This window comes from Armigeres subalbatus, chromosome 1 (genome assembly GCF_024139115.2).
Source record: "Armigeres subalbatus isolate Guangzhou_Male chromosome 1, GZ_Asu_2, whole genome shotgun sequence".
NCBI lineage: Eukaryota > Metazoa > Arthropoda > Insecta > Diptera > Culicidae > Armigeres > Armigeres subalbatus.
The window spans coordinates 93,522,254-93,539,129 of NC_085139.1; the positions used below are offsets into that span (position 1 = coordinate 93,522,254).

At 41.0% G+C, this 16,876-nt stretch overlaps 2 protein-coding genes across 4 annotated transcripts in view; both read right to left on the reverse strand.

The window, feature by feature from the left end:
• The window catches only part of LOC134202619 (uncharacterized), a 708,184-nt gene that overhangs the window by 191,767 nt on the left and 499,541 nt on the right, over positions 1–16,876 (reverse strand). The gene's annotated exons all lie outside the window — the stretch shown is intronic.
• Positions 7,452–9,780, reverse strand: LOC134224930 (uncharacterized). Its single transcript, XM_062704625.1, has 2 exons — positions 9,539–9,780; positions 7,452–8,828 (listed from the first exon to the last, which is right to left on the reverse strand). Exons 1-2 carry the CDS (start codon positions 9,684–9,686, stop codon positions 8,062–8,064), a joined length of 915 nt encoding a protein of 304 aa, XP_062560609.1. The 5' UTR covers positions 9,687–9,780; the 3' UTR covers positions 7,452–8,061.

A 16,876-nucleotide genomic window follows, 5' to 3' on the forward strand; every position in this document is an offset into this window, starting at 1 on the left:
ATGGTTGTTGCCTCTACAACAATTTCAATATCATAGAAATGCATTTTTTCGGCAATTTTCGCAGAAATTTACCTCGTATTGTCAACCACTATTCAAAAAGTATTTTTATAAGGAAAGTCAAAACAGATCGAAAAAATATTCTAACGGGGCTGAGATATTAAAGATTTAGTAAACCCTTAAAACCATGATTTTTTGCTAATCTTTTAAAATTCAACAATATTTTGGTGGATATTTCAACAATTTTAACGTTTTTGACACCAAATATAAGAATATAAATCCAGGCTGAAGTTTTATGTAACATTAATGTATTAAATTCAATTTTAATAATTTCTAAAATATGATTGACTTACATAATACATGAAAACAATATTCAACTTGTTAAAATCGATTATGGCAGTCTAACAAGCAAGCTAAACTTGCCATGGAGTTTCGGAATGTAGAATTATGCTTTCAATCATGCCCAATTCTTTTAAAATTTCTAGACATTGACATGCGCCATATTGCGAACTTCTCATGCATAAAATATTCACTTTCATGAAGCACATTCCCTCCGACTTTTGACATTCGAGTTTTGATTATTCAAAACATAGAATGACTTACTCATTTTACTTCTTCATAAATTCATTCAATTGATTACCACTGAGTATGGTATCTGCGCGCGAAAAAAACAGAATTAGCCTTAATTATATTGACACTTGGCGCTAAAAATGCCCCTCAATTGAACGTCGGGATTAGATCTATGCTTGTATTTATTTAAATCATCAAACATGTCCCAAGTAACATTTTGAGTTTTATAACGCTCTTGAAGTCCATAATATACTCTTCAAGAGTGTTATAAAACCAGCATAAAAGCAAAATGTTACTAGGGGTGTTCAGTTTTACAATTATTTAATAATTTGTGATATTCAAATAAATACTCACTGACTCATATTCATTCCGAAAATTGACGGTGCAGAGCCGAATATGAATAATGAATATCTCGCGCTTAGTTTCATAGGGGCGTAACTGTATTGATCGATTTTTCTTAATCGATTTTATATTTTGTTAATAACTCAATTGTTTCAAAAGCTACAACCGTGATTATTGATTCTGGTGCAAGATACAATCATCCTTTATCACACCAATCCATTAAATCGTCGACAAACTAGTGCAATTCGGTACAATAATAAAAAGAAAACATCGACGAAGAGAAATCGATCTATACAGTTACGCCCCTATGAAACTAAGCGCGAGATATGTTTAAAAGTGAAGTGACAAAGAAGGCCGATGGGTTTCATAAAAATAATCGAATATTTAAAGCTCTGGTTGCGATATCATAGAAGGCGGAGTAAATCCAATTTTCGTTAGATTGAATAACAGTTGTCAATTCCGTTAAAAACAATAGAAAATATATTTATCTTTTGTTTACATGTTGGTAGTTTACCTAATAATGCATGTTAGGGAATATGTCATCATAATTTTGTAAAACATATAATTTTCTTTTACTATTTGAACAAAGTACAATATCCGGAAAGTGTTAATCAGAGATTTTAAAACGCCTTTATTTTAAGACTAACCAATGTTTTTGCAAGTTTATTTTAAAAATGTTAACAAATAATAAGCGGGTAAATCTGTTACGGATTTTTTTAAAATATTTTGCTTGTAACAAAGAATTAACCTTTGAAAAAAAGTATGTTATACCTTGAATAAATTTCGAAAACTATAAAGTGTATGTCAAAAATACAGCACACACTAAAAGCTATTGAAACCATTAGCTAGGTTCACTTTGACTGGTTACATGTATGTAATAATGTTTACATGATTTATTATAACAAAAAAGGCCTAATTTAAACTGACTGCTTTTCAAAACCACGTATAACAAACCGAATAGCATATATTGAATTCTTTAGCCACGGGCTGAACGGAAGGACGACCGAATGTATGGGTGAGTACACAAATAAGCCTCGCATGGTACGTGTGGTCAGAGGGCAGGTGTGACCCGGCTGCCAGTGACGGAATGAGTGAAGTCTCGCAAGGCCTGGCAGGAGTGACGAGGAGCAGATACCTCTGCGGTACCGCAGAAGTAGGGGGCACGAAAGTCTCGCTAGGCTTGACAGAAGTGTCGGGGAATTGCTGCTTCTGCAAACCCTGGTAGCTGAGGTAGGAGTGGCATACCCGAGCTAATTGCTAGACTGTTTTTCATCCCATAAAATCGTGGCCTCATAAAATCGTGGATTATGTTCTGTGGATTACGCCCCATAGGTCGCCAGCGGTAGGCGCCAGAGAGAAGCGTGGTAAGGTAGAGGAAGCGCAAGTCGAGGTCAAAATGGATGGCACCACTCTGACCAAGGTCATTAACGAGGCTATAACTAGCCACCAGGAGGGCGGATGCCAGAAAACAGAGCTGATCACGACTATCTCGGACACGATGGATAATACAGGAAATACAGAACGAAATACGGCAGGAATTTAAAAGATGCCTGCGATGACTGTTTGCAACATCGTTGTAGAGGCAAAGCAGGAATAGAGGTTCCTGCTGGAGGCCAGCAAGGAGGCGGAACGGAAGATCCGCTTACTTACTGAGGAGAAAGAGTTGGCAGTGAGAGCCAGGCTACGGAGGCCAGTGTCGTATTCGTACTTCACTGTATTCCTGATTACGAATTGCAACTTAAATGTGCTCGACAAACTCTTTGCAAAATATAAACTCACTCGCGGAACGTCTTCTCTCCTCAAAATTCGTTTACAGAATGGCGACATCACTCTAGCTCCCACGATTCACACCCCGAGCTCTAGACAGATATCCGGTTAGGGGCGCGTTAAAATCCGTTTCTTTAAAATGCGTTTCACATTGTCGTCGGTTGTGCAGAATACACTCTCAATACAATTTAATCATTGTTATAGTGTTATGATTATTACTACCCATTTTGCGTTGGTTTCCATTTTGGCTTTTCTATTTATTCAATATATTTTTATTTATTTTTTATTATCCCATATCAATCGATTGAATCCAATCGAATCTATCTCATTTATAATGTTTGTTTCAACCATCTCCCGGAAGACTTTTTTTTCTCCAATCGAATCGTGAACAACCAACAACCCAACGCATAATATTATTGTTTTTTTCTTAACGTGTATTTTGGGTGCTTGTCTCATATGAAATATTTCAAGTACACACCTCACATCTCTTAAATAATCAAAATGATCAATGATGACATTTATGCTTCGACGCTGATAATGCTGATAATCATAACGTCAAAGATTTATGTTTACGTTACGATTAATTCCAATCGATTATCGTTTTTGAATGTGTCCAAATTCGCGTCGCGTTTGTTTGCCGGGTCGTTTTCCTACATCGCTCTCCTTCTCTACTCTTTGGATTTATGTAAGTATATAATCAAATAATATTCGCTAATAGATTTTCTGTTTATTTTAGGTATTTATTTACGATGATCAACTTCTTTTTTTGCTGAAATGACATAACAAAGTAATGATATGGAAATGCTAATATCATCTTCCAAACTTGGACGTACATGTTCATGATAGCATTAGAGGCGAAAGTATAGAATTGATAGTTCCGTTAGGATACGGCAGGCATGAAGAATGTTTTTTATAGAAGTCGATTTGAAAGCGAGCGGAGGGCAATATTTGTGATGGCACATATCGCACGACCTTCCTTCTGCCAAGCCACTTTAATTTTCAAGCCAGTAGAAAAACAAACAGTCGGTATTGTAAGTCAATAATTGCAAACAGTCGTTGCAATCGTTACCACACGTATCATTTAGTGAAAACATGGTATACGAAATCATCGTACTTTGAAGGACGTTTGATGAGATCTCTCTTGCGAAGCACTTTTGGAGTTTGATGAACAAATTTGTCAGGATCCGCTGAATGGATTAAATCCGACGCGACGGGTCTCTCTGCATGTGGCACCAGATTCGGATTTTCCATGTTATCTACATTTGGTTCAAGATCTATCCTCCATTTTCCGGATGCAATACTTCCTCATCGCTTCGATTTATAGCTACATGCAGTTCTGGAGCTGCTTTTACGTCTCGTATATTCCTTGCATATTGGATGCCTGTCCTGCTCATTACGACTACTTTTGGGCCATTCCTAGCTACAATTCTGAAGCGTTCGGATGAAAAGGTAGGATCGGTTTTGTTTCTTTTCTGTTGTGCCAGTAATACTACGTCACCAACAGTTAGATTGGAGTCCTTTGCACCTCGAGTAGCATCTGCATAAATTTTGCTGGAGAGCTTGGCCTCAGCATCCCGTTCTTTAATATCAGTCAAGTCCATTTCATCGTAAACTGTTTTTTTCCATAGGCATGGGAAAAATCCGCGGTATTTCCAGCCAGTCATTAACTCGAAGGGTGTCACTCCAAGCCTCGAATGTGGAATCAAGTTGTTATGGCGATGCACATAATCTTGAAGAGCTCTGCGCCAATTCTTACCCTCCAACTTAGATGCCGATAGTGTCTTAATAAGCCCTTGGTTTTGCCTTTCAACGGCACCATTTGACTGGGGGCTGAGTGGAATGGCCTTGCGTATTTGTATACCCTTTTGCTCCCAGAACGTTTTGAATGCTGAGCTTTGGAATGGTGGCCCGTTATCGCTCTGCATAATCAGTGGTAAGCCCCACGTCTGAAACACTTCAAAAGTGCTGCGTTCGTGCTGGTTGCATCCATTGCCTTCATTTCAACTACCGCCAAATAGCGGGAGTATGTGTCTATAATTACCAGAAACTCGCCGGTGCCAAAATGTGGAACAGATAGGAAATCTATCTGTAGATTTTGCCAAGGGCCATCAGGCATTTCTCTCGATATCAGTGGTACTGGTGGATCTCGTTTAGACATCATGACGCATATTTCGCAATCCTTAACGAATCGAGTTACTTCAGCGGACATCTTCGGCCACCAGAAGAACTTCCTCATAATTCGTTTCATGGCCATTTCCCCAATGTGGCCACCATGAGCGTATTGAAGAGCAGTCAAACGTAGTGTGAGAGGAAGAACGACGCGCTCATCCTTAAATAGTAATGATCCCATGTTGTACAAGTGCTTTTTTTGTGCTTCATAAGATCGCAAGTCACTCGACCTAGTAAAGTATAAAATATTGGAGTTTAGTCATTACTTTTTTTTTTTTTTGTTTAAGATAAACTATTTACCATCTATTCGTTTTCAGGGCATTACGAATCATGATGAATTCATTGTCCTGCTCAGATGTTGACTCGATATCATTCCATGTTAATTCCATCGATCCGGAGTCTAGTGCATACAGAAAGTGTTTATCCTCATCACTATCAAACGCTATACTTGTTTGTGTTTCCGGAATCAGACGAGAGAGAACATCGGCGATGTTTTCATCACCTGGGACTCGTTGAATTTTAAAATCATACGGTTGCAGCCGTAATGCCCAACTTTCTGCGCGTGAGACTGCTCTTTTTCCTAGGCGATGGCTCGGATTAAAATGTACTGGTTCGCTTCAGCATCTGTACGTATTATGAATGTCCTCCCAACAAATAAAAGCTAAACCTTTCTACTCCCCAGACAACGGCCAATGCCTCTCTCTGGGTTTGAGGGTATCGTTGTTCAGATTGCGTGAGTACTTTGGACGCACATGCGATTATTCTGGGAGTGTTCTCTGAATTGTACTGTATGAGGACCGCGCCAAGCCCGGTTGGCGATGCATCCACGAACAGCTCAATTGTATCCTTTGGACTGTAGTATCCCAAACGCCTAATGTACTTCAATGCATCCTCTTTTAAGTGTATGAATTCTTTTTCTTCTTTTTCAGTCCACTGGAATGTATCTGACGTAGCAAGTGCGCGCAAGTTTTCAGTTTTTGCGGCCCGATGGATTATGAATTTGTCCACAAAAGTAATTAGTCCCAAAAAGCTTTTTACCTCGGAACAGTTCACTGGCCTTCTGAATTCCTTGATCGCCGCCACCTTCTCTTTGTCCACTAGCCAACCATCCGGGGTCAAGGTAAATCCAATGAATTTCACCGATTGGCTTCCAAACACACATTTATCCTTATTCAATTTTACATTATGGTTGGCTAATCTAGTGAGAACTTTCGCCAAGTTTGTGTCATGCTCCTCTTTAGTAGCTCCAAATACTAAGACGTCGTCCAAAAAATTCCGACATCCCTCGCAATCTCCCAATATTTTTCTCTGCATTGTTTCCTGAAAAATATCTGGAGCGTTGCTTAGTCCAAAGGGAAGCTTAGTCCAAAGGGAAACCGGTACATTCCATACTCCGTGAAGAAGTTCGTAAGGTGCCGGGACTCTTCGTCGAGTTCATTATGGAAGAAAGCGTTTGAGAGATCAATCGTGGAGAACCATGCTGCTCCATCGAGTTCAGCTAATATTTTTCCAAGGTTGGCATAGCGAATGGATTCCGTTGGATATAACGGTTCGGGCCTCTCAAGTCAATTACCAACCGTATATCCTCCTTCCCTTTAGGGACTACCAACATAGATGAGCAGAAGGAAGTATCCATTCCGTCAATCACTCGCTCAATAATGTTTGCTGATACCAATTCATGTAGTCGTTTTTCCACTAATGGTTTGACAGCTAGTGGAACATTCACAAAAACGTTTCTGCATGGGGCCTTTGTTTTATCATAATAGATTTTTACAGGTGGGACGTTGAATTTCGGAAAAATACCACTGGAGCTGATTGCTGCAATCTCTCCAGCATATAGGTCATCTTCTTTTCCACTTGTATTTGATTGTATTGGGACATTCAGTCCAAGCATCAGTACGCTATATCTGCATGCTGTCTGTCGGCTTAGAAGTGCTCGATTTTCCTTCACAACATAAAACTTCTCCAATAGCGTTGGCCTGTCTTCGGAAATGTGTAAATATGCGTGGAATGTCGCTAATACTTCAATTCTTCCAGATGTTGCGTAGGCTTTAAGGGATCGATCTGATGTATAGTTAACGTCAAATAGTTCGTTTTTATACGTTGGCTCCAAAACCATTTGATTGAACAATGTTAGCATGAACGTGTTAACTTCCGCTCCAGAGTCAATCAAAAATGAACACTGTAATCCTGCCACAGTAGCCAAAATTGTCCCTTCGGTACCCAGCGTCGACGACATTTGCGCTAATGCACTCACTGTACTCGGCCGTGGATGTTTCGGCTATAAACATTAAGTATTTATCATCAATGTCACTTTCTGTCAATTTCTTTCATTTTTTTTTTACTTACGTTATCAACCTTTTCAGGATTAGCTAATACGCACACGTTTGTCAAAGATGAGGAAGCAATTCGTGCTGTGGAATCAGAAGCACACCCCAAAGATTCGGATATAATTTTCGATGATTTTTTCAGTAGATACCGATTGAGAACAAACATACATAGGCGAAGTAGTCATCATTTCCTGTTATAATACAATAAGCATCACTTGTTATCACACATACATTTTTTTTTATTGTTTTATATTTTCAGTTTATTACAGTCAAGTAGTTAGTCATTTTTCAGCAAAACTAAATATTTAACGAGTTCAAATTTTATTTTAATTTTGTTAATAACCTCGAAACTTCAATAAACAGTAAACATTATTAAATTTTACATGATAAATTGTCTCTCAAATAGTGGTTTCCGCAGTTCCACTTACCGGGTCCTCTTTAAGTTTTTCCTCTGGAATCTCAATTGCAGCGATCTTTTTAGGAACCGTATCCAATGTTTCCATTGCAACACGCTTGTTAGTCTCCGAGTATGTGCACACTCTTTGGATGTGTCCAAGGCGTCCACACCTGTTGCAATTTTTGTCTCTCGCAGTACAATCCATTGCTGTATGATACACTCCACCGCATCTCCAGCATCGTTCACCTCGCGGTGGGTCATTTCTGAATTGGTGAGTTTGATAACCGCCACGTTGTCTGCCTCTATTACTCTGCCATGTACCTCGACGACTTGAAATGCCGCGTTGAAAACCACCACCACGTGATCCACGGGAAATGAAGCTCCCTGGATATCTTTGCTCTCGTGTGGAGTCCCATCCAGCGAATGACTGAACCGGAGCGACTGATGCTGTCTCTGTATCGCGATGTCTGCGCATTACGTATTCTTCGTTTAACCTGATGGTCTCAAGTTCCGCACCTTGTCCACCAGATCAATAAAAGTGCATTTTCGACTTAACATTTTTAAAGCCGTGGTTCGAACCTCTCTGCATCTAGCGTGTTCCGCTACGGTAGACACAATTTCTTCAAACTCTTTTTCAGCATTGAATTCACACAATCGTGCTGTTGAACCGACTCTTGTTATAAAGCTAAGGTCGGTTTCATCTGGTTTCTGCATCATTAGCGACAGCTTACGTCTCATCAACATTACGTCCGATCCCGATCCGAAGTACGTCCGGAGGCGATGTAACGCATTCGAGAAAGGTTCGGTAACTTGATCAGGTGCATCATCTCGAGATTTGGTATTCCGGTATATTTCCAGAAGCCGAGTTCCAGCCTTAACTTTAAAAACCGTGAATTTTGTGGATTCATCGTCTACTCCCGCCAGCTTGAGAGAATCCACCAGCAGATCTTTCCACATCTCATATGTTTGACGATGTATCTCTTCACCATCTGGTGCTTTGCATTCGGGCACGTTGATTGATGCGATTGACAGCTGATTCATGGATGAAAAAAATTTCGACTCTTCGAAGCTCTGTGGACCCGCCTGTCGAGTACTGCTCATTCTGTTCTCCACGTTGAAATCCAAATCAGGATTTTCGTGAAGACTGCGATCTAATGCTTCCATCAATGTCGCATTCTTGGCCTTCTCTTCAGCTAACTCACGGGCCAAATCTTTGGTCTTCTTCTTCTTCTGTTCTCGCGTGCGTGCCGTTTTATCTGTAACAAAACATTTATTTTTTTTCTTTAATATCAGTTCAGCATTTGAACTATGCAACGTTGTATTGGATTATTCCCAGTATATGTTTCATGTCAAGGTTTTCGTCTAGCATTCAATAGATTCATCATACAGGTACTCACACATCCTGCATTGAATTCTATCGTATTTATTTTCAACCTCTTTTTTTTTGGGACACAGGTACCCACGCGTCCTGTATCCAATAGATTCATCATACAGGTACCCACACGACCTGCATTGAATTCTATCGTATTTGGTTTTAACCTCTCTTTTCGGGACACAGGTACCCACGCGTCCTGTATCCAATAGATTCATCATACAGGTACCCACACGACCTGCATTGAATACTATCGTATTTGTTTTCAACTTTTATGATTATTACTATTGTTATTCGGGACTCAGGTACCCAAGCGTCCTGTGTCCAATAGATTCATCATACAGGTACCCTCGCGTCCTGCATTGAATTCTATTTATCATCCCAGCTTCAATACATTAGAATCTTCACACATTTTTAAATGTATTTATTAGGTATTCACATTTATAGATAAAATACATTTCTTCTTGTTGCATGCCATCCGCCATTTTGTTTTGCGGGTTTGTTTCATTTTTCACTTACACATCCCATCATCCATTTTTTTTTTTGGAAATTTTCCAATTTTGGTTCTGGTGTATTCTTATAACGAATACTCACCTGCCGACTGCGCCATGTCGTATTCGTACTTCACTGTATTCCTGATTACGAATTGCAACTTAAATGTGCTCGACAAACTCTTTGCAAAATATAAACTCACTCGCGGAACGTCTTCTCTCCTCAAAATTCGTTTACAGAATGGCGACATCACTCTCGCTACCACGATTCACACCCCGAGCTCTAGACCGATATCCGGTTAGGGGCGCGTTACAATACGTTTCTTTAAAATGCGTTTCACATTGTCGTCGGTTGTGCAGAATACACTCTCAATACAATTTAATCATTGTTATAGTGTTATGATTATTACTACCCATTTTGCGTTGGTTTCCATTTTGGCTTTTCTATTTATTCAATATATTTTTTTATTTTTTTTTTTTTATTATCCCATATCAATCGATTGAATCCAATCGAATCTATCTCATTTATAATGTTTGTTTCAACCATCTCCCGGAAGACTTTTTTTTCTCCAATCGAATCGTGAACAACCAACAACCCAACGCATAATATTATTGTTTTTTTCTTAACGTGTATTTTGGGTGCTTGTCTCATATGAAATATTTCAAGTACACACTTCACATCTCTAAAATAATCAAAATGATCAATGATGACATTTATGCTTCGACGCTGATAATGCTGATAATCATAACGTCAAAGATTTATGTTTACGTTACGATTAATTCCAATCGATTATCGTTTTGAATGTGTCCAAATTCGCGTCGCGTTTGTTTGCCGGGTCGTTTTCCTACAGCCAGGAAGGGGACCGAATTGAAGATTCGGCTCCCGAACAACAATTATGTTGTAATCAAGTTTTTGTTCCTCATATAAGACCAAATTTAGTCATATATGACGGAGCTGGCGGAACGCCAAACTGCAGAACTCCGTAGACGTTTGGCCGCACCGATGCAACCCCTAAGCTCATTGAGGTCGGGTTGGAGGTCAATCAGAAAGGAGCCAGTGCCACCAGAGAGGAAGGATACGCCAAAACGTCGGAAGAAGGTCAGGAAAATGGCTGACCCTAAGGAACAGCGGGGGCAAGTGTCCCCACCAGAAAATGGTTTTCATCTTACCGAAAAGTTTCGTCTCGATAAGTTTCCTCCTTACCGGGGCAGGAATCGAACCCACGCTCCATAGCCCATGCGTCTAGACGATTGACGTCACTAGCCGCACGGCCACGAAGCCCAGGAGCAGTTACGTCGCATCAAGGACCTTAGACTTCACTGAAGTGGCACATTTTCTCTTTTACTATCCCGCTGATCTTATGCAGCGCAAATAGTGACGTTACTATTTGCGTTGCATAAGATCAGCGGTAGAGTAAAAGCAACAACAAGCTACACGCTGCGCTGATCTGCGTCGCCTTAGTAAAGACTAGCTCTTTGACGTCGCATTAGCTACAGGTGAGTGTCATCCAAACCTCGCACAATGGGCTTGTTCTGCAGCCAACATTGCGCGACTGGTCCCCTCTGACATTTCTGGATTTGCTTACTTATGATTCCTGTCACCTCACCACCGGAGGTCGACTTGAAAGATCTCCATCCTGAGCGTTGCCCAGCTTTAACTTAGCTATCGCTTTAACCTGTTGCCAGTTTAGATTTCGGTCGACTTCTTTTATTTCTCTATTAAGGCTTCGCCGCCAAGAGCCTCTGGGTCTGTCTCTGCTGCGATGAACCACTGGGTTCCAGTCTAATGCTTGTTTGTAGATTTCATTTCCGCCCTACGTGGAGTGTGGCCAACCCAGCCCCACTTTCGAATTTCTGTTGCTATCGGCCTCTGGTGATAACGACGATGAAGCTCGTTGTTTAAGATCCAGTTGTGAGGCCACCATGCCCGAATTATATACCGCGGGCATCTGTTGATGAACACCTGCAGCCATGTTTCGCTAGCGTATAACAGCACAGATTTCACGTTAGAGTTGAAAATTCGTATTTGGTGCGTTCACTTATCTGCCTGATTTTCCAGATATTTTCTTAAACTCGCAAAGGCAGCCCTTGCTTTCTTGATCCGTGCGCCTATGTCGATCTTGGTACCACCGTCTGACGCCATTTGGCTACCAAGATATTGGAAGCTTTCAACATTCTCCACTGGTTGCCCGGCTACTGTGAAACTGCAAGGAGTCACCGTGTTTACATCCAACGATTTGGTTTTGTTGACGTTGATTACTAAGCCTGCCGAAGGGTAGCGCTCGGCAAGGTCGTTGAGCTTACTCTGCATATCAGAGCGCCGTTGCGCGAGGAGTGCAACGTCATCAGCCAATTCGAATTCGTTTAGGTGCTCCATGGTTATAGACTGCCATAACAGCCGGATAGGGTCGGACAAGACCCCATTGTGCAGCACTCTACACGAAAAGGCCTCGTACTGTGCCTCGATGAGGCCGATGATTTTCTCAGGAACTCCCTTGCGTCTCAGGGCGCCCCACATATTCTCGTGATTGAGACGGTCGAAAGCTTTTTCGTAGTCAATGAATACCGAGTAAAGAGACTCTTGGAATTCGTTGACCTGGTCCAGAATGATGCGGAGCGTGACAATATGGTCCACACAGGATCTTCCGGCACGGAATCCGGCCTGCTGCCGCCGGAGAGTCGCATCGATCTTCTCCTGAATCCGGGCTAGGATAATTTTGCATAGAGTTTTGAGAACGGTACACAGCAACATAATGCCTCGCCAGTTATCGCATACAGTCAGGTCACCCTTTTTGGGCACCTTCACTAAGATACCTTGCATCCAGTCGACCGGAAAAGTTGCGGTGTCCCAGATATTACGAAATAAACGATGCAGTAGTTGAGCGGATGTCATGGGATCAGCTTTGAGCATCTCGGTTGATATGCGATCGACCCCTGGGGTTTTATTCGATTTCATACTTTGGATGGCTGTTTGAATCTCTAGCAGTAATGGAGCTTCGGTATGGCTGGCCTGGCCACAAAATTCTGCAAACAGCTCTCCGTTTTCGCTCATTTCTCTGAAACGATGGCGTCCCATAATGCGCTCATGGTTCGAGTTGTCGGATCCGATCTTCGCATTGAAGTCACCCAAACAGATCTTGCTATCACCCTTCAGAGTTCTATCTACGACGGCATTGAGTTCACTGTACAAGTTCTCTTTGTTTTGCAGATCGGGAGCATCGGTTGGCGCATAACATTGGATTATAGTATGGCTGCCATCTTAGGTATAGCTTCCGGGGAATAACATTTCATACTAAGCCGCTGGATGCCAGAACATAAGCTGTTGGAGCAGACGCTTGATCAGTCGGGTCAAATTTGTTTAAAGTCCCAACACCCAACACCAGGACCAGTGCGCTTTGAGCGGCACACGGTCGCTTTGATAGGGCCTGCTTGGGGACACATGCAGCTTTTTATAGAAGTTCAACAGAGCCCACTGTCGAACCCCACCACATCCTAGGCAGACCCCACAGGACGCACCCTCTCACTCTAGCTGATGTCAGGAGGACAACAGTTCCCAGGCTGCACTACCCCAGCTAAGTACGCAACCCTTAGCTAGCGGTCAATTGACATTTCTGGATCCCAATGGGAATCATATGAGATATTGATAAACAACACAAATACTTCTATAAATTATACTTTGAGATGTTGGCTGCAAAAACATGGCGTCGTGCCGCCCACCTGATTTTCTACCGTTCCAAGAGATTAAGATGTTGACAGATTGAGTGAGCTGGAACTGGTTAGAAGTGGGCCGGAAAAGCCATAGCTATTACTGAAATAAGTGCTGCACTTCGTTTATTCAAATAATTAAAAAATCTTTTTTAAACGTTGTTTAGCAAGAATAGTTGTTTTTTAAGCAAAAGTGAACCTAATTGCAGTATTGCACGACTCCTAAAAATCAGGAAATGCTGCTTCCTGTCATAAATATCAATTAAATAACGCAGTCGTGCGCATGTTGGGCCATGGATGGGGTAAGAAACCCTATCAACTAACCGAAGCTCAAAAAAGGGCTGCAAGTATTACTGCGTTGAGATTTCGACTTTAAACAGAATGCATAATCCCCATAATTCAGTGACAAACTTGTCAGATGCCACTTGCAAACCACCGACGGTGACAAAAGTGACGATAGGATATAATTATCAAACAATCAATATGCAATCAATCATCATCACAGTCAATTTCCCGCACTTGATGTCCCAATCAATACAAGAGCAGTGATTGGCGAGGGTATTTTCGGTAATGTCACTTCGATTCATCATCACCGCCGTCGTCGTCGGCACCGTCAATGGCAGGCACGCCCATTTGTGCCGGGGTGGGATCGCTGTTCACTATAGGCCTAAATACGCAATCTAAACCGGCAAAGCGGGAAAATTTGTCGTTCAGTCGGGTAGGTCAGTGTAGTGCAGTTCCCGGAATTTTGCCGGGAGAGATTATGATTAATTTATGATTTTGGAGGTTTTGACATCTGTTAATTTCACTCTTGTGTGGCCCGATAATTAAATTACTTTTGTGGTAATGGAGATCGCCGGATGATGATTGAAAGCAGATTTGTATTAAAAGGAAATTGTGGCTTAAGTTCATTTAGGATCAACTCACTGATTCCACAGTGTATTGGTCGTCAATTAAATGATGATGTTGTATCAATTAAATAATTCACGATTTCCATGTCACGATATTGTTCGGTTTGTAAAGCCGTGGTAGTCTCTAGTTAGCCTTACGAGAAAAGTCTTGGGATTGCCAATACGGCGAGTTCAATTCTCAATCCGGTATAGGATGTTATCGCATATGAACGGTAGGAAACATTCTCCGTTCCCTCAGCGTAGTATATTTAAAGAAAAAAAAGATACATATTCAATTCATGCAATGGCATAGAAAAGCTTTGAAATACTAACGGTGGAAATGTTACTAATTAGTACCTATTCTATGTATTAGCATTTCCACAGATCAAAACCAGACCAAGTTACAGTTGGAATGCTCATCCATTCAAAAAGAAGAAGAAGATTAATGCTACTTTCACGCTTCTTGTTCATTACTTGACTGTCTAAAAGTTATGCATAAATTGTCAACCTACACAAAACCCGCATTATATCTTCTATTGGAAAGCATTAAGTTTCACCCCGAAGTCCCAAAGGGTCAAGTGACAGATGCGTTGGCTAAACGAAAACAACACAAGAATCCATCATTGTTGCTCACTTTCGAACATTTATAGAACTTTCCGATGGGATGTTCTGCGTAAAGCAACTTCTCGCATACAATCAACAACACGTGACCAAACGCAATTTATTTGAAACAAAAACGACTCCATTTCCAGAATGCCCATCCCTCTCCAAGAACCGCCCAGCTTCCCCTTTCAGAACTTTGGATGAGTGGGAGAGAGCAAAGGTTACCAACCCCCACGTCGATCCAAGCCGGCAAACGTACACACGAACGAACGGGGGGCCAAACCAAATTACCATAATTGAATTTTAATTTAATTTATTCCGAAAATGTAATGAAATATTACATTGCTCTTTGTCACCACTGCCGATGTTGTTCGGCTTCTGGTTTTGTGCATTTTTCCACCCCGCCCGCCATCGCTCGGCGACGGCCACTCGACAATCTACTCATGTAAATGCTGTTACTTACATCATCAGGTCATGGTGGGCGCGTTTAGTCGGTTGTTTGTCGACGACTGGAAGGAAAATTTTGCCTTCTAGGCGCATCTCCCCCATCGCTGCGCCACAGTGGAACGAAATGAAAATGAAACCGGATTGTTTCGGCAACGCGCTGTAGATTATTGAACAACAAAATTGGATGACCGAAATATTACTGAATCATTTGACACCTTTGGCGATAAGCACCGACGAGGAGAATCTGAGATTTAATAAGTGTTAAAGAAATCAGATTTGAATTTAATACTTCGTCACCCAAAACAAAAAGAAGTTATGACATTCTTTGCATAAAGCGTTTTGTATCAAATCTCGCATGAAAACCGTTCACATGATGTTTTATTTGTTATACGTGCAATCCACACTGCTAATAAGAAAACTGAAGTAGGCCTTGACTAAAAAGAACAGTTTTTTCTGCGCGTCATTTTTTCTCTGTTTTGGAACTAAACTTTTTCGAGAAATGTACATAGAATGTGAGGATATGTTGGTGCGGTTATTTGCGGAGGATTTGCATCGGAAATCATAAGTATAATTCTATTTGTTTCTATTCTGGCTCCAGAGAAGAAGACAATTCATTCTCGTTCATAGGAATATTATTGTGGAATTCCCACATTAAATCATATTTAAAGTGTTCAGTGGTTCATACAGTACTTATAACAGTTTGCAACTGAGTTGGCGGACAGGCCTTTCCCAATTGACTGTAAGGACTTGGGCGGCGCCGTTATCGATCAACATTTTAGAGCTGCTGAAACGTGCACTTCGATAGAAAATGGTAAATCCCAACCACTATTCACTTGAAACGAAGTACAATTTGCGCCAGTTCTGATCAATCACGAAGTAGCAAATATTGATATGTAAGCCAGTCTAAGTCTAAGCTAAGCTAAAATGCAATGCAATCGTCTAATTCAGCTGCTCTGGGGGTACCTTTGATGGTCCCAGAGGGCACCTCGGACAAGAATGCGTAATGGCGGATGTTTTACAATTTCAATAAAAAATTATTGATACAATTTCAATATTTGTGTTTTTGACGTAGAACTACGTCTGTCTTTTCTATATTGGGGTACACTTTACGATTGCAAAAAAAATGAAAAACGTCACGAAAATATGATAGACTTTGATCGTTAATATCTCAGCCGTTTCTCCATGGATTTTCAATTTTCTTGGACCATTCGATAGAGAGAGAGTCAACGCTTCAAACCCAATGTACACAGAAGTCGTTTTTTACTCGTTTTTTTTTTACACAAATCGCTTTAACGCGATTTTTTCTTTTTTCACTCGAATTTCGGGATTTACGCGATTTATTCAGATATATTTTGGAAGCTACGCGGTTTTTTACGTTGTGTGTTACAATATTTATTTATTACGACTCCAGTGTGTTACAATATTTATTTATGATTATTTTCTATTGAAAACTGAAAAACAGTTTAGCAATCGGTTTAGGTGAATCAGTCAATCTTGTAAGTGCATCTCAAGCTTCTTCCTTCATAGCACTACATTCCAACTGGAACGTGGCCTGCTGTTCAACTTCGGGAGATTTCTATGCCCGCCATTGCATTAGTATGCGCCTTTCTTCGCAAGGCTAACTGGAGAACTCAATCCAGCATAGACGTCAAATTAATGCAACTTACAGGGCTTTTAGCTGGAGCAGTTAGTTTTTGCTAACTTACAGGCGCATTTTTCTTGAAATCTTGGGAGAGTTTGACGGCAGCTTCTCGCTTACGTCTATTGATGCCAGTAGGGGTGCTCGGAATTTTCTT